The sequence below is a fragment of the Amphiprion ocellaris genome, chromosome 4 (assembly GCF_022539595.1).
Source record: "Amphiprion ocellaris isolate individual 3 ecotype Okinawa chromosome 4, ASM2253959v1, whole genome shotgun sequence".
NCBI classification, from domain to species: Eukaryota; Metazoa; Chordata; class Actinopteri; family Pomacentridae; genus Amphiprion; species Amphiprion ocellaris.
The window spans coordinates 7089790-7108125 of NC_072769.1; the positions used below are offsets into that span (position 1 = coordinate 7089790).

Here is an 18336-nt window from a genome sequence, read left to right on the forward strand (position 1 = left end):
TGCCGGTGGTGGGTCTTGAACCTGTGACCTTCTGCTTGATAGTCTGTCTTCTTATCCCCTGAGCTACCCGCTCAGATACTAAATCTTCTTTTTTTTGCGCATTTGTCATCTATTTTTTGTTGTTTTCGAGTTTTTTTTTTAACTCGAGTTTCGACTCGACCGTTTTTCTCAGGAGGTTGGACTTCAGCCTTTGTGCTGGAGGGTGGAACCCTCAGTTCCAAGACTTTCAAAGCCTCCACACCTCCCGAGTCCTCAGGACCTGAGCTTTCACAGTCTGAGGGCTGAAAGTAGTAGTTCTCTGTTAGATTTAACTTTCAGACAGTCCAAGGACTGATATCTTCTAAGTCCCACAGTAGTTCTCTGTTAGATTTGACTTTCAGACAGTCCAAGGACTGATATCTTCTAAGTTCCTGAGTAGTTCTCTGTTAGTTTGAACCTTTAGACAGTCTGAGGACTGAAATTTTAAAAGTTTCTCAGTACTTCTCTGTTAGTTTGAACTTTCTGGTTAACAGAAGCCTTAAAACTTGTGACCATGAGTCTTGATTTCACATTTAGATCATCCATCTGAGTTCTTCTCAGACCTTCACCTGTGGGTTTTTTAGAAATCCTCAACAAACTTTGATTCTCTTCACTGAAGAGTAAAGTTTGTGGAGATCAGAAGGTAACATTAGCTTGATCAGTGCCTTCAACTACTAGCAGACTTTATCTGGAAAGCAGTTTTCTGAAATGAGTTCTTAGTAAATCTGTCCACAATGAAACAAAGAACATAGAAAGAGGAAATGTTTGAAGAAACAACTTGATGTTTTCATTTCAGACTAGAAAACGCTTTAAAACCTTTATCTGTTTTTGCTCTTTTGATCATTTTATTGTTTCTTCTGTTTAATTTGATCTTCTAAAGTTTAACTGGTGTCTTTTCAAATGTTTTGTCTTTAGTTTGATTCTTCTTAAATGTTTAGTTTTGCGCTTTTCTCACCTTTTATTCTTTTCTAATGTCTGATTTGATTTCCAAATGTTTTGTCTTTTTAATGTTTAATTGTTTTTTCAAATGTTTTATCGGCTTGTTTGAAAAATTTCATTTTCTTTCCCCGTGTTTAATTTTTTGATTAAATCTTTAAGGTTTTTCTTTTTAAATGTTTTACCAGCTTTTAATGTTTAATTTTCTTTTTAAATGCTTCATTGTATTTTCTGTTTAATTCCTATTTAAAGTTTTATTGTCTTTAAGATTTAATTTTCCAATTAAACATTTAATTTTTAATTCAATGTTTTGTATTTTTAAAGGTTTAATAATCTAATTTAATGTTTTGTATTTTTAAAAAAATGTGTAATATTCTTGTTTAGTTTTATTTTTTAAATGTTTAATTATCTAAAATATTTAATCTTCAATGTTTCATATTTTTTACAATTTTTTTTAAAATTCCATAATTACATTTTGTATCTTCTGTTTAATTATCTAATTAAATATTTTGTCTGTTTAATATAATTTAATTGTATTTAACGTTAAATTTTCTTTTTAAAAATTTTATTGCATTAAATGTTTTTTTCATTTAATTGCTTTTTTAAATGTAGTTTATTTCTTTAATCTTTTTCTGTCAAGATTTTAACCCCAATCTTAAAAATGAAACAAACCCTGAAATCACAATGAAAATACTTCTGTTGTCACAATCATGAGTTAGTCAATTATTCAGTTTATCAATTCAACTTTATTTGTTTAGCACCTTTCACACAGATGACAAAACTGTACAAGCAAAGAAAAAAAAATGATGCTAAAACTATGATTAAAACTCAAAAACATATTTTTAAAAAAAGATTTAACATGGTAATAAAATCTGTTGTGTCCAGGGGATGGAAGGAGTTTATTGAAGTCTTCTTGGGCTCACATGGCAAATCATTTAAAATATAAACTTTATATTCAGTCTAAGGAAACTGGAAACTGCACAGGGACAGAAGAACCAACAATATCTCCTGTTTTCTCATTTAATGAGTCGACTCTTCTTGTGCTTTCAGACCAAAGAACTACAGACTCTTCACAACCTGCTCAAACTCTTGGTACAGGACCTCACCACACGGGTCAAGAAGGTTTCCTTCTCCTCATTTCTACTCTGAAGCTCACCTTCTCCTGCTCAAACTGCTGACAAATGTTTCTGCTGCTCTAAAGTCTGGTCTCCAGAACTTCCTAAAAACTCTCAAAGTCTCTTCTGCTGCAGGTTGCTTTGTAGAACTGTTCCAGAAAACCTCACTAAACCACATGGAGGGGCCTCAAGATAGTCGTCCAAATGAAACCGTACAAAACCCAAACTAGCACAACCCAAACACTAAAGTCTCCTGCAGCCTACCAGAGAACCTCTGAGAACAGAGAATCAGGACAGGAACTCTTACCTTCTGGACAACCAACGTTGGATCACAAACAAGAATACAGAATGTGTCTGACCAAAAACCTCTGAAGACTCACTACAGCCAAGATAAAGACACAACTCAGCTGTACCAAATCCACTAATCACTGCACACATTAGCACCATGTGCTAACTGTGGCTAAAGAACCACCTTTACCAAGACAACTATCCAGTACAAAGCCCTAAAACACACCAAGAAACACATTAAAGACGATTTTACTGCTGGAAGCTGCAAGCCAACGCCTAAAGAACAAGCTAAAGCAACAGAGCCAAACCCAGTTCAGTGGTGAAGAGAAGCAGAGGAAATGTTTGCCTGCAGCTAAATAAAGCAGGAAGACAGTGAGCTGCTCAGGTGTTCCTGATAACACCAAGCAGCCACCTGGACAGCCAATAGGAACACAGCTTACTGGAAGTCCAGAGGGCTGGGTTAGTGAAGGAAATTTAGTTTAAAGTTGAGGCAGAAAGTTAACAAAGAAAGTTGAAAACCACCTTCTGATACCTGACATCTCTGAGTTTTCACACAAAGAACGCCTGAACATGTCAAACTGGTTCCATAGTAGAACCATCATTATAAAAACGTCATAGTATGGTGTGTTGCTCAAAAAACATTACGACCTGGCTGTCAGGGGACAAACATGTAAGAAACATGAGAACAGAGAGAACCCAACCAGTAGGTCACAGTTTATCATCCCCCAGTCATCTCCTGAAGTCCATATGGTGAGAGACATCAGTATCTGGTTGTTTATTTACCAGAGGATGCTTATAATCATGCTGATGTGGTCTGTACTCTACAATATTTTAGTGACTCAATAAATGCCTAAGTCAACCCGCCCGGCCAGCAGGCAGATGGGTCCCCCCACATTAGAGCCGGGTTCTGCTCGAGGTTTTTTTCCCTGTTAAAAGGGTGTTTTCCTTGCCACTGTCGCCTTTTGGCTTGCTCTGGGGGTCAGGCATATTGGTTCTGTAAAGCGTCTCGAGACAATTTGACTGTAATTGGTGCTATATAAATAAAATTGAATTGAATTGAATTGTTTTATTTAAAATGCTTTTTAGTTTTTAATAAACATTTAACAGCCTATATGTAATCAATAAATGGCCTTTGCCTATCTTAAGAAAAATTCACTCAGAACTCTGATATGTTAACAGTACTAAATAAATCAATAAATACACACACACACAAAAATAAGTTAATACATTAACTGTGTTAAGATTTAGATTTTAAAAAAAGTTGTTTATGTTTTTGCAGAATCCAGTATTACTCACTGGTTGGTCATTACATTTTGTTAGTTTGATTTCACTGTTTAAAATGATGCCACCTCTTTTCAGACAGAACCTGTGATAATAAAACAATACAAAATTTTTAGGTCCGTGTTAATAAAGCACTTAAAGCTTTAAGTATGGCTAAATGCTTTTTTCAAAATTAAATATATCACTCCTTAGGTGGTAGTGGCCCCAAGTTCAGTAAAGTTGGAAAGATATTCACAGATTCGGACTTCCAGCATCAATAACTCATTAGATATAGGTTCTCAAAACATAAACGGTGCCTCTTTCCCATTGTTGCAAGGCAGACAATGTGCTACAAGCCCAGTTTTATCAAAAGTAGCTGTCTTTCAAGCTACAGGAATAACATTGGTGTCTATGGAGTGAACAGGGTCCGTCTGCAATTTGCAAAACCGCTGCAACAGTAAAGAGAGACAAATATTCAATAACTTCACTCTTATACATTGTAGTGTCACTAAAATCACTGCAGCCTTCAACTGGCTCCTGTTGACAAAGTGTTTTAACAGAAATGTAAATGCTGTAATTTGATTCTTTTAATGAACCATGTAACTTGAATGGATGTGATGCTGGTGTGACCACAGTGCACACGTCTGATGTTGCTCACAGTGGTCCAAGGGACGCTCAGGGAGTTTGTGTGTTTGCTCAGACTCATGGAAAATTAGAGGGAACATTGCTCTCCAGCATTTAGAGATGAAAGTGGCTGTTGGCAAAAAACCCTGAAAATTTTTTTTCTTAGCAACTTTGCCAAGTGAGCGCCGAAGGTGCTCCAAAAGGCTGCCGAAGGCAGCCTTATGCGAGTGCCAAATAATAAATTATAATAGTGTCATTGTTACAATTAAATTAACATAGCATTATAGTCTTTATTAACAATAAGAATATATATAAAAAATTAAAATGACCACGCAATATTCAATGAAGATAAAAATTTAAAAATGACCAAACAATATAGATCTTCAATGGAGTCTATCTTATCAAAAGCATGCACAAATGATATCTATTCACTCCAAAAAAATGAAAAAATTGAGGTCTATCTTTTTTTGTAAAATAAAAAAAAAAGTTCCTAGTTTGTCTAATTTCCTGATATATTCAGACAAGAACTCGCTGTTCGTATCTTTCTCTTCTAACCACGACCACCGGAACGCGTTCTTGACTGTCGCGTCTATAGCACGCACGTCAGCGTGCCTGTCTACCTGTTTAAACATTGTCCTGACAGGTACGGGTCATTACATTTACACAAAAGCAAAGGTCGTCTATTCAATGAGCGCTATTCAATGATTAATCTCTCCTTTGTACTCAAAACTTGCGCTATTCAGTGCATCCGCTCTCGCAAATTCTCGCAGCAATGTATTCAGCATTAGATTGGAATTGCGTCAATGAACGAGATTCAAAATGGCTGCCTCCGTACAAGAATATAAACAACAAACAACGCATTAGCGATAACAATAAGATTTTCAAAAAGAATACTATCAATCAAATTCTGATTTTCACTGAAAACTTCGATCAATTTTCCCAGATTCCCGGAAATGAACTCACAAAATTTGAAATCCCGGATTTCAGGGAAAACCCGGAAAACTTTCATCTCTGAGCATTGAGAGTGTTTTAGGAATTCATTCATTGTGTTGTGAACTTTGAAGGAGCAGAAACTTTACAGCTGCCAAAGATATGAGCTCCAATTCTGGATGTTTTAGGAAATGAAGTTCATCAAATGAACACTTGATTTTTGCTGATAACTCTCATTAAATTACTGAAGAAATCCAACATAAAAACCTGTAAACTCTCAGGCAGCTTTTGTTAAAGTTTGTCTATAATTCTATCATCATGTTCTGGAACCAGGACTCTGCAGAAGTTCCTTCAATCAGATACTTGTGTGTTTCTATTTAAGGCCTCAGGTTTGAACGTACAGCAGAGGATTAGAAAGGAGTGATTTTAATATTTAAATCAGTCCAGTAAATGTTTGGAGTAAAAATTATTAAAATTTTGATTTAGATAGATTTGTGTCAAGGAATATTGTAGAGTCTCACTTAAATATATCCAAATGAGTTCAGTGTATTTACATTTTATAGAATATTTGATTTCTTAATCTTAATACTGTAGGGTCTGACCCTAAATATTATAATAATGATGTAACTCTAAATAATAAATAATATTGTAGTGCAGAGTCATTAAATTTAATCAGTTAAACTTACATAATAAATATCACTGTACAATCTTAACCTGAACATTCATATTATTGAGGTAAATTTACGTAAATCATGATATTCTAGTCTTAACTGGAATATGTCTAACATGAATCTTTTTGTATTGTGCTGATAAAAAACAATAACCCGACTTTCAGATAATATTTATTCACTGTGTATTGGCTAGTACAGAAGTATTAGTACAGAATATTATTTCTTGTTTTATGTGTGATAATTGGCAGTAAACATTTTAAGAAGTGGAAATTGTCAGGGTTGTAATAGTGCTGTTCTTGCACAGTATTTGTCACTTAATTGCCCTCAGGATGCTGTCGTTGAGCTACCAGTTTTGCAGAACAGGCAGATGTTGCAGCTAATGATGTTGTAATTCACATAAACAAGGAAACAAGTCCATCATAATTTGAATGTTAACAGTCCAAAATGAAAAGGTCATATACAGCTTTCCTATTGGGTTAAAGAGCCAAAAAAAAAACCATGAAAAAAAACTTTGTAAAAGCGAGAGGTCGGTAGCAGCTTTAAAACTTGTAAAAGCTCAGATCGTTCTGCAGTTACTGTCCTCAACAAGCAGCAGGTGGCACTGTGAGCTCCTCCCCTTCACAAAGCACAGGCGGTCAGTCTAGTGACCTGCAGCATCCCACTGTCTGATTAGAGGAGACCCACATCACTCCATGTCCAGACGGCAGATGAATCAAAGTCTCTGCAGATCCTGTCCTGCTTACAGAGCGGGATGGAAATGAAAATGTTTCTTCACTGTCACACTAAAATAAATCACTGCATTTAGCCTCTAGTTCAGAAACATATTTTGGGTATTTTAAACTCACTTTTTGTCTCTCCCACAATGTTGATTACAATTACATGCAAACGGGAAATTATGCAAATTAGGCGATGACATCATTTAGCGACTTCTAGTGACTTTTAGGACAGCCAATAGCTACTTTCCTTACTGAGGAGTGGGCAACACTGGTCAAAACATAAACGAAGCCTCTTTCCCACCGTTGTAAGGTAGACAATGTGCTACAAGCCCAGTTTTATCAACAGTAGCTGTCTTTCAAGTTGCACGAATACCATTGATGTCTATGGAGTGAACAGGGACCGTGTGCAAATTGCAAAACTGCTGCAACAGCAAAGAGAGACACAAACATTCAATAGCTTCTCTCTGATACACTGTAGTGTCACCAAAATCACTGCAGCCTTCAACTGGCTCCTGTTGACACCAATGTTATTTCTGCAGCTTGAAAGACAGCTACTGTTGATAAAACTAGGCTTGTAGCACATTGTCTACCTTACAGCGATGGAAAAGAGGCATCGTTTATAATGAGTTATTGATGGTGGAATTCTGAATCTGTGAATATCTTTCCGATTTTACTGAACTGTGGCCCCAAGGAGCCGTGGTGGGCGTCCTTTATTTTCATTTCTGAAAGGTGGCAACCCTACTGCTCTGTGACTTAACTGCATTTTTGGGTGCATAAATCACACTTCCACCCATTTGTGCGTTTATAAAATTGTTATTCAACTGCCCAGCTGCAGAACGTGCTGTCTGTATGACCTCATTACTGTGCTAGCGCGGCTAACACTGTATTAGCGCAGCTAACAGTGTATTAGCGCGGCTAACACTGTATTAGCGCGGCTAGCGCGGCTAACGCTGTGATAGCGCTGTGCTAGCGTTGTATTAGCGCGGCTAACGCTGTGCTAGCGCTGTATTAGCGCGGCTAACGCTGTGCTAGCGCAGCTAACGGCATGCATTACAGCTTACTGACTCTCACAAAAACAAACCACATACAGGACAAAAAGGATTAATACACTCACTGAAGCGCCATCGTTCATGCTGGTAGCCCTGGTTGACCCCGGTCTTGTGAGGTGAACCGTCTGCGTCACATGACCGGAGGAGCGCCATGTGATTGGCTGGGCATTGGTTCGATTTTGGCCAGGATCGATTGTTTACGCCTGAGTCCCCCAGATGTGAACAGCGAATTTTTTGGCAGCGAATTTTTTAACATTGAATTTTTTGATGGCGAATTTGGAACATTGAATTTTTTGATGGTGAATTTTGAACACATCGAATTTTTTTGATGGCAAATTTTGAAGACATTGAATTTTTTTGATGGCGAATTTTGAAGACATTGAATTTTTAACTGGTTTTTAGAATTTTGATGAGCTAAATTCAGGCATAAAAAATTCACATACGAAATTTTGATGCAAAAGAATTCAAAGTAAGAAATTTTTTAAAGCTTTTAAAATTCAGAATCTGATGAGTCTGATTTGCTTCCATATGATACCAGTAAAAGAAAAAAAGCAGTTGTATAGGCCACTGTTTTTGTAGTTTTAAGTTCTGGTTATACTGTTTCTGGTCATTTAGTCCATATGAAAAGTTCAAGGGACTGCTCTTTAGTGGAGCTAATAAATCATGAACATGTGATGAATGACAAAGAACCTTAAACTACCTTTTAAAAGGATATTTAAAATAATTTTTCACAAGTGTATTTGTGCATTTGACATTTTACAATGCATTTTTCATTTTAGCATATTTTTAATCATAGTGTGTTTTGCAGTTTATTGTGCATTTTGTACTTAAGCATATTTTTCTTAATTATTATTCATTTGAATTGTGGTGGTGGTGATCTTTACCCTTTCTACTTGCTAATGAAGTATTTCTGTTCTATTCTAGTCTGATAAGTATCCAATAATTATAGAAATGTCAGATGAGTGTAGTGCAGCAAAAGGAATAATGCATAACATCATGAAAAATACAAACTATAAATACTGCACAATTGTCCTTAAACACACTATAGGAGTGAATTTACTTTATTGCTCTCCAATATTTTAGTCTGACAAATGACAGTCAGTGACTGAGTATGTGTGTTTTGCTTGAAAATTATTATATTTCTTAAATAATGACTGAGCTCCGTAATGAGTGGGTTTATTATCATCTCTTTACTTATTTACTTTTATTATATACAAATAGGTAATTAACATTTAAGTTGTATGGTTGAAATTTTACATAATATCCACAATTGGATACAAGGAGTACAGACTGAAGAAGATTAATGCAAAGGCAAAAGTTTAAAGAGTTAAAACCATGAATATGTACATATTCAATTATATCTTCAGTTAATAATAAAACAAATCTGGGTCACAAAGACCAACAAAGTCTTCAGTTAGAGGATGTAATTGTCAGATTGCAGTGGTACATGAATCTGTGTTGTGCTGTTGTTCATGCTAAAAACAGTACAAACAGTTCATCTGTTATAGGCTCGATGGAAACTTTGGTTACAGTAGATGTCTTCTGTGATGTTTTCATAGTCTGGTTGGTCTTCACCTACGTCGTCATACTGCAGACAGGCACTCTGCTGTCTGGATTTCATTGGCTTTGAGTTCTGAACAACTTCTTGATTTTCATAAATCTGCAAGAGAATCAAACAATAAACAGAGAAGAGGGTGAATTTACTGACAAAGCACCAACACAGAGACCACGGTTTGATGGACATATTTAGAATCGAATCGAACATTTTTGCCATTTCATTGTGCAAAATACAAGGAAATAAAGAGTGCTACTCCTAAATAGGGCATTAAAACCTTAAAAACACACACAAAAATAAGTAAATAAATAACCGATATTAAAATATAACACTAGAGGTAGCTGTTGCATCAGTTTGTATATTGATTAAAGTATTTCAGAGTATGGCACCAGTTTAAATAAAACTTATCTCACACCAATAAGTAGAATAACAATTTTGCCACATTATCAACAGACTCCAGAAATAGCCTGATAATTAGTTAGTCAATATCTCTGTTCAGTGCTTTGCTTCTTTGTAGGGCATCTGGCTCTAAGGTCAGACCACTGTGAAATTTTGTGTACATCATCCAAAAAATTGATTTAATTTCAGTAAGAATTTTGACTTGCATCGCTGTCTAGTAACAAGTCCTGCTAATGGCTACAAGGAAGTTTTTAAGCATAGCCGTTCCTTGAACAAGAAGGAAACGCCAGCAGACCAACATGCTCACAGTGGCAATAACTTCAGAATATATAAATAATAAAACCATAAAATTCTCTGAATACATTCATTTTGAGATCTCATCTTGTTTTTTAAGTGCTCTCACCTAGTCGTTTATGTCTAAACAGATAGGCAGACTGTAGTGAAAACTGTTTAGCACATTCATAGTTTTAATATAATGTGATGTGTGATAAACATGGGGTGTCCACTAGAAAGGCTTTCTTACATCTACACCAACTGTTGCTTCCTCTGAAGAACTGGGTTTGTTTCTGTAGGTGGTGACCTCAGCACCTGCAGGCACACATCAAAAGAAATAGATACACTTTTTTTTGCATGCATTTGTGTGCAAAGTCTGATGCGAGTGTTTCAATGTAAGATATACCTCGCACTTTGTGACATTTGTATTTATAGGCAATAACCAGGGCAAATATCACTATGAGCGTCACAGCAAACATTGTGAAAACCACAAAGAGTACCGCGTCTGAAAACCAAAAAGAACAGAACAGAGTAAAAATCTCCACTTCCTGAAACACTTCAGCAGCACTCGTCAATACCAAGGCAATAGCAGAAGTAGCTGCAAATAAAAGAACGGTGGCTACACAGCTTTTCAAGATTTTTGTGATTCCTTTTTTATTAACATTATAATAATATCACTGTGCGCTTCTGTAACAGATGCACATAACCACAGCTAGTTCTACAGTTGGGAGGTTATTTCATTGACTTACATCATGCATTCCCTGGTGACTTACTCAAACTGAAACTATAAACACTCAACCATAACCTGAACTAAAACCAAATGTTAACCCTAACACACACACACACACACACACACACACACACACACACACACACACACACACACACACACACACACACACACACACACACACACACACACACACACACAAATATACTGTATTTATGCATAGATAGATAGATAGATAGATAGATAGATAGATAGATAGATAGATAGATAGATAGATAGATAGATATACCTTTAACATGTTTGGCAGATGGATGTGTTGAATTTGTTTCCACAGTTTCCACAGTGATGGCAGAGGTGGTTGGCTGTAGAAAGACTGTCAGAGAAAAACATTACTTCTGGCCACAATGGCAGCAGGACTCTGGGGATATCATTGCCTTCTCAGGCAGTTGGTCAGTTTATCACTTTGGTTCACAATGAGATTATCCTAACAGCATTTAAATGCTTTGACATCAAGAGGTCAGAAAAATGCTGTTGGTTGTCCTTTCCAAGTTTAACAAATCAGCATTAAGACCCACACAGCAGTTCAGCCACTCAAAAGGAATCTTTCCCAGGTCCTAAAAGAGGTTTTAACATTTGTTTTTAGAGCCAAATGTTAAAACCTCTTATGTACAGTACTGTTAAAAACTATTTGCCACCCCTGTACAGATGTCTTCTGTTCCATATTAAAACTACGGTGATGTAAAAGACTGATCACAAGCTATAAACCACAATTTAAAAGTTTAAAAACAGCGTTTTGTGTTTTGTGGATTATCTTTGTCTAATACCAAATAAATATAAAAAATAATTTGATGATCTGGAACATTTAAGTGTAAGAATTTTGAGATGATACAGGACATCAGGAAGGGGGCAAATACATTTTCACAGCACTGTGTATATACCTTCAACATGTTTGCCAGAAGGATGTATTGATTCCACAGTGATGGCAGAGATGGTCGGCTGCAGAAAGACTGTCAGAGAAAAACATTATTTCTGGCCACAATAGCAGCAGGACTCTGGGAATATCGTTGCTTTCTCAGTCAGTTGGTCAGTTTATCATGTTGGTTCACACTGAAATATCTAAACAGCATTTAGATGCTTTAACATGAGGTGGTTTCTTTCCAATAATGATACTCAGAGAATGATCCACTGACCGTCACGTCAGGTTGTCAGTGTTTTGTTTTTTTTAGATAAAAATCTCAACAACTAAGACTGCCATGAAATTTTGCTCAGACATGGACATTCAACATCATCAGGCCAGATTTTTACTTTGTCCTGTACATTGAGTGGCTTTTCACTGTAGGACCTCGGTGGCATGAACAGAACGCACGAATAGAACAATGAAGGGTTCGCAATGTTTGACTTTATGGCAACCAATCAGCATTTGCCCTCTCTGGCTTTAACCAATCAGCACTGAGATCCACGCCGCAGTTCAGCTGTACAGAAGTACCTTCCCAAGCCTCCTTAAAACAGTCTGCAAAATCCTGCAGGTAGAAACAGCTTATTCAGTTTGAAACTTTTAGCATGCTAACAGGCTAAACTAACCATTACAGAAAAACCACACATGATCCAATGTGATCCCATGTGTTTTTTCTGAAAGAAAGGGAGGTAATTAGATTGATAAATTATAATACATTTACTAGATGCATTAGCATTCAGTGCAAATGCACCGTCAGAAAGAGGGTGGTAGCATGCTGTAAACTCCTGTTGTTTTTAGCAGCTACGTTCAGATAAATTAATAATGTTAACAATAACTACACTGTAACACAGCAGTTCAAAGAGAAAGTCACCAACTGACTGTAAATTATGGTGCTTGTGGTGGGGTAAAAATAAAATGTCGAAACCAGACTACAGATAACCTGAAGGTGTAAAGTGAAGTTTCAATTCTGCCCTTCAGGCCTCTCACTAGCACATGTCTTGCACAGTGGAAACAACTGAGTTTGCACTTTTATTTTATCAGACCTCAGTCGCCTGAACCACCAGGAGACTAATGCTCGTGTTTATACACATATAATGTAACTTCCAGTTATCTTCATTTTATTCTCATATACACACGTGGACAAAATTGTTGATACCTCTCAGTTAATGAAAGAAAAACCCACAATGTCACAGAAATAATTTGAATCTGACAAAAGTAATAATAAATAAAAATTCTATGAAAATTAACCAATGAAAATCAGACATTGCTTTTGAACCTGATCTAAATCCTATTAAACATCTGTGGAAGGAGCTGAAACATGGTTTCTGGAGAAGGAACCCTTCAAACCTGAGACAACTGGAGCAGTCTGCTCATGAGGAGTGGACCAGAATACCTGCTGAGAGGTGCAGAAGTCTCATTGACAGTTACAGATATTGTTTGATTGCAGTGATTGCCTCAAAACGTTATGCAACAAAATATTAAGTTAAAGGTACCATCATTTTTGTCCAGGCCTGTTTCATGAGTTTATGATAATTCTGTTGAACCACGGTTCAAAAGCAACGTCTGATTTTCATTGGTTAATTTTCATAGAATTTGTATTTATTATTACTTTTGTCAGATTCAAATTATTTCTATGACCATTGTGGGTTTTTCTTTCATTAACCGAGGGGTACCAACAATTTTGTCCACGTGTGTACATCTATGCTGATCTTACCTACTGACAGCTGAAACTTGGTGTGGTCTCCAATGCTCCACTGTGAGTCTGAAACACACCAGTATGTCCCAGCATCACCTGCTTCCAGCGCTGAGATCGTCACCAGAAACAAGCTGGAAGAAACGTCATCCTGCATCGAGAACCTGCTCTTACTGGTCACCATGTCTATGCAGTTTTTGTGGTGATCTCCCTTACAGAGAAACTTCCTGTTATCCTTGTGTTTGGGCAGGTAAGGACACTGCAAAGTCACTGCATGTCCCACCATACCACTCATGTTGTTGGACTTCACACAGCACCACTCTGTCAGACAGAAAGAGCAAAATGATCTCAGACTAATCAAATGTTCAACTGTCTTGATCTTCCTTTGGGCTGATTCACATTTTGTGAACTGTAGTGAGGTTTAACTGTGACTTCTCACCTTTTACTTCCAACTTAACAGCAGAGAAAACATCGAATCCACTGTTTCTACGGACGCCACAAAGAAACGGCCCAGAATCATTTTGGGTCAGACTGCTGATGTCCACTGTGAATTTTCTGGTCTGTGTTTGTTGTCAGAGGTGATCAGGGCCTGCTGCAGACATGTGGATGGTTGCGTCCCTCTGCAGACGTATTTCAGGTTGTTCTGGTTCTCAGACTCATACGGACAACTGATGGACACCGAACCTCCGTCATGACTTTCTTTTTCGGTCACATGGTCACAGCAGCTGTCTGTCAAGAAGAAATCAAACAACATATTTTATAGCTTTACAGACAGTTTTACAGCTCTGAAGACAAGAGTAATGTTTTATATTCAGTTCATTATTCAATGTTGCACGCTTCCTTCACACAATGTGCTCTTAGACGGTGATCTTCCAGAGCTACAAACCACCAGGTCATTTGTTTAGAGTGGATTATTAAAGAACTATTTAAATTTGTTAATTTTTCTATCATCTATTATTCGAATAATGAATTTAATGGGACTCATTGTTTCTTAAAGGTTTATCTGTCTGCCTGTTGTAATTCTGTAGATTGTAAATAATTTTTAGTTAATTTAAGTCAAAAACACAAGTTTTTCTGCTGCTTTAAAAATGTGAATTCACTGAACATTGTTGGGTTAATTAGCTCAAAGTCATCTTATAGGTTGTAAAAGTCTAAAACAAGTCAAGCAAAATTAACTTGAGAAAGCAAAATCAATGAAGTTAAGATATAAAGTTGCATTAATGGTTACAGACTTGCTTTGCTTTTACCTTATTTAAGTTTAAAGCATTTCTTCTACATTTAACATCAGGAACTTACAGCCTATAGCTGCTGACCAGAGTTTAAATTACAGTGAGATAAATTACAAGTCTGCACTTATTGAGGACTGACTTCAAAACTAACCTTTATCATGATTAGAATTATTTAGTTTATTATGAAAAGTATAACGTAATTTAACAGAGATATACAGCATGTTTCAACAATGTCTGTTGTCAGAGTTTTAACTCTTTCCCAGTGTATCTTAGAAAGTCCGTTTATATGCTAGATTTGTTTCTTATAAACTGAATTTTAGAGTTAAGTGAACTTTCAGGTGTTCATTCAGATGATTATTTTAAGCCACAATGTCACAAGTTACATGAACTCATGCACGTAAGTTCTAAAGCAGTCTAAAAATTAGAACAAATAGACATTTTAAGTTCAATAAACAGGAAAGTAGGAAAATTTAAATAAACTAGAAAAGACAAGATGGTTTGACTGCATTCTTTTATGATTTTTTACAGTGTAGCAGTTCTATATTTATTCACTGGTCACCTCTTGTAATAATTGCATACGTTATAATGCCTCGGGTTATAGGAACTCATGTTTATAAGTAACACAGTTTGAATTTGAATTTTTTAATTTACTTTTAAAAAGGACATTTTAAGTTCAATAAACAGAAAATTACATTATTTTATGATTTACAGTGCACCATTATCCAGTTGCCATCTCTGCTAATAATTGCATTTGCAGTCCTTACATTGGACTTGCTTCTGATTTTTACTTATTGGTGATGTATATATTAAACTGTATAAGCCTTTACCTTGTCTTATCTCCAGCCTGACTTCATTGTAGATATCTTTTCCAGTCCTGGTCACCCCGCACCAGTATTTCCCAGAATCCAAAGCACGAAGATCAGAGATGGTCACAGTGGACTTAAGTGCCTTTTTGTCATCATAGATGGAATATCTGCCTTTCGTTGTTTGTCCTGTCGTAATTAGAACATCACTGTCGCTGCAGTCGTTCTTGCATAGGTACTTCTCATAGCCCTCATAGCCCTCACCATAGTGGCAGGAAACATTCACATTTCCTCCCTCATATCCAAACGCACGGATCAAACCTGCAGCACTGGACAGAGTACTCAGAGCAGCTGTAGAAGAAAAACAACAGGAGCAATTTTAACTGATCATGTAGACATTCATCATTGCAGTGTTAATAGCTGTAAAGTAAAATTACAATGACACATAAAAAGGTGTATTTTTCCTGCAATTAGCTTCTTGTGTTAAACTCTCTATTTCTAAATCAAATAGGCTTTAGTTACTCGCCAAATCTAAACAGCTTACTGCAGAAGGTGAATAGCACGTTGCAAAGGCTCTTCATTTTTGTTTTATTTCAAAGAAACAGAAACCTGAAAGGAAGTGTTTCTAACATTGAGAATGTGACACCCACACTGTGCGAAAATGCCAACGTCGAAGTCTTTCACTTCTGCATTCAGATGAACAGTTTTAAACTTTCACACAGTCACATTTATAACAACAAATCCATGTCCTTTCTTGTGAAATCTTTGAGTTATTTTTATAGTAACTCTGTATTAGTAGTTGTGAAATATATACGTTTTATAGGTTTTTACTGTAAGTGAAGGAGGTGGTAAGAAAGTCTAGTCAGATGTGTCTAACTTAATGTTTGTGATGAACTTAGTGTCTGCATCATTTTGGGTTTTGCAGGACATATACAGTAGGGGGAAAAAAGTTTTCAGACACCCCACGCATTTGTGAAATATTGCATTAAGAATCACTCTTCAGGTGCAATTTCTTTTATTATATTTGCAGCCAAAATACTAAACAAATTTAAAAAAGCCCTTAAAAACTTAAAATTGATTGGTTCCATAAAAATGCATAAGAAATTTTGAGTATTGAGTCATTTTGGTACCAGTGATACACTAATGAAAGACACAGTTTTTGTTGCCGTGCTTTGTGTCTATATAAAGGCGCACATATGAAAGTTGTTCAGAGACAAAAATGGCTAAAACAAGGAACCTAACACAGGAAACACACCTGAAGATACAGATTCTCAGCCATGAAGGGTACAGCTGCCACCAGATAGCCAGCAAGTACAGATGCAGTCATTCAGCAGTTGGATACACTCTGTAGAAATACAAACAAATCAACAGCTTGGAAGATAAACCAAGATCTGGGGGTCCAAGGGTTTCTTCAGCCAGGAATGACCGCATCCTGAACCTCATGTGCAGAGAAAACCGTGACATCACAGGAAATTCAGCAGCAGTGGTCAAACCAAATTGGTGTTCAATGTTCCACCTGCACTGTATGTGGCCGACTTTTAGATCATGGCTTAAGGTTCTACAAGGCTGTCAAGAAGCCCCTGATCAATGAGAGACAGAGGTTAACCTGGCATCGTCGGGCCCAAGCACACAGGAACTGGACAGCTAAGAATTGGAAGAAGATTCTGCGGTCAGATGAGTTCAGTTTCCAGCTTTATCTTCCTCCTGCTAATGTGAGGGTACGCAGAAGGCCAGGTAAAGCATTATCTCCAGCATGTACAGTACCTACTGTCAAGCATGGTGGAGGCAGTATCATGGTTTGAGGATGCATGAGTGCTGCTGGTGTTGGTCATCTTATTGTCTGTGATGGCACATTGAACTCTGCCAAGTATATTGCCATTCTCCAAACCCACATGCTTCCTATCTGTACGTGTACTGTTCCATCAAGATGAAAACTGGATGTTTCAACAGATAATGCCCCTCGAACACATCCCGGGCCAGTAGAACTTGGCTGCAGGAGCACAGTATCCAGGTCTTAGAGTGACCAGGTCAATCCCCAGATATGAGCCCCATTGGAAATCTCTGGTGGATTACCAAAACGTCTGTTTCAAAGCATAAACCAAAAAGTTTTGAAGAACTAAAAGCAGCTATTCACGAAGAATGGGACAAGTTTACCCCTTAACAGTGTGAAAGGCTCGTCTGGAACATGCCAGCCAGGATTAGAACTCTACTGCGTGCTAATGGCAGGACTACTAAATATTAATTTGATGATGTGACGGTTTATTTATTTTTTGTTCAGTTTTGAACACATTCTCTGTTATTTGTTGACTTTGATACCAACACTGCTGAGAACTGACATATTGAATCTGTCAAGAATTTAATTTTGTTAGTTTTTCTTGTAAACAATAAAAAAACATTAATTGTATTTGTTTGTGTCTGTCTAATGCAGCCACACCCTTTGAAACACAAAAAAGATTTTTCCACAAATATTTCATGACAGTATTTGAGATTGTGTAAAATTTTAAGGGTGTCTGAGAACTCTTTTAAACCACTGTACTTTCCGTCTTTCTGAATTTGCGTTGCACTTCACTTTGCTGCCACAGAGGGGCACTGCAGCCTCATATCCAAAGGAACAAAGTATAAGAACAACAGGAAGTGACTTATATTCTTCATTTAATGCGGGTCATATGAATCTGGCCTAAAGAAAAGAGTTAAGAAATTGCCTCCCAAAGTTACCATTACACCTCAATTTTTTAAATATATTTTTTTATAAGCATTGATTCTATAATTTAAAATGAGAACAAAATAGAATAGATTTAGTTGTTTGGCCATCAACCACCCTTATTTATTTTATTCTTTTTTATTTTTTAGATTAAAAATCTATTTACTGATTGACCAAAAATCAATCCACCAGGCTTTTCAAGTCTCTTAATAGTTTCAAATGCGACCATCTTTTTTTCCAGACTTATTATGGCTGGTAAAAATTTAATTAAGAAATAATTTGATGTACTTAATTACATTCAAGATTTTTAATGAATTAGAAATATGTGGAATTAAGGTGGCTGCAAAATGTATGTTTTTAGAATTCTCTCGCTGTAGCCTCATAGCAGAAT

The 18336-nt window shown here is 36.5% G+C and overlaps 1 protein-coding gene across 2 annotated transcripts; it reads right to left on the reverse strand.

Annotated features, from left to right (window-relative positions):
* Positions 1–8774: 8774 nt before the first annotated feature.
* Positions 8775–15874, reverse strand: LOC111571867 (CMRF35-like molecule 8). 2 transcript variants are annotated; one of them, XM_023275255.3, is made up of 8 exons: positions 15789–15874; positions 15269–15595; positions 13652–13941; positions 13234–13533; positions 10854–10937; positions 10241–10339; positions 10085–10149; positions 8775–9267 (listed from the first exon to the last, which is right to left on the reverse strand). In XM_023275255.3, the coding sequence occupies exons 4-8, from the start codon at positions 13505–13507 to the stop codon at positions 9103–9105; spliced, it is 687 nt and encodes a 228-aa protein (XP_023131023.2). In that variant the 5' UTR covers positions 13508–13533; positions 13652–13941; positions 15269–15595; positions 15789–15874; the 3' UTR covers positions 8775–9102. The 2 variants fall into 2 exon arrangements, with proteins under 2 accessions (XP_023131023.2, XP_035806406.2); XM_035950513.2 differs by lacking the exon at positions 10241–10339.
* Between the last annotated feature and the right edge of the window lie 2462 nt (positions 15875–18336).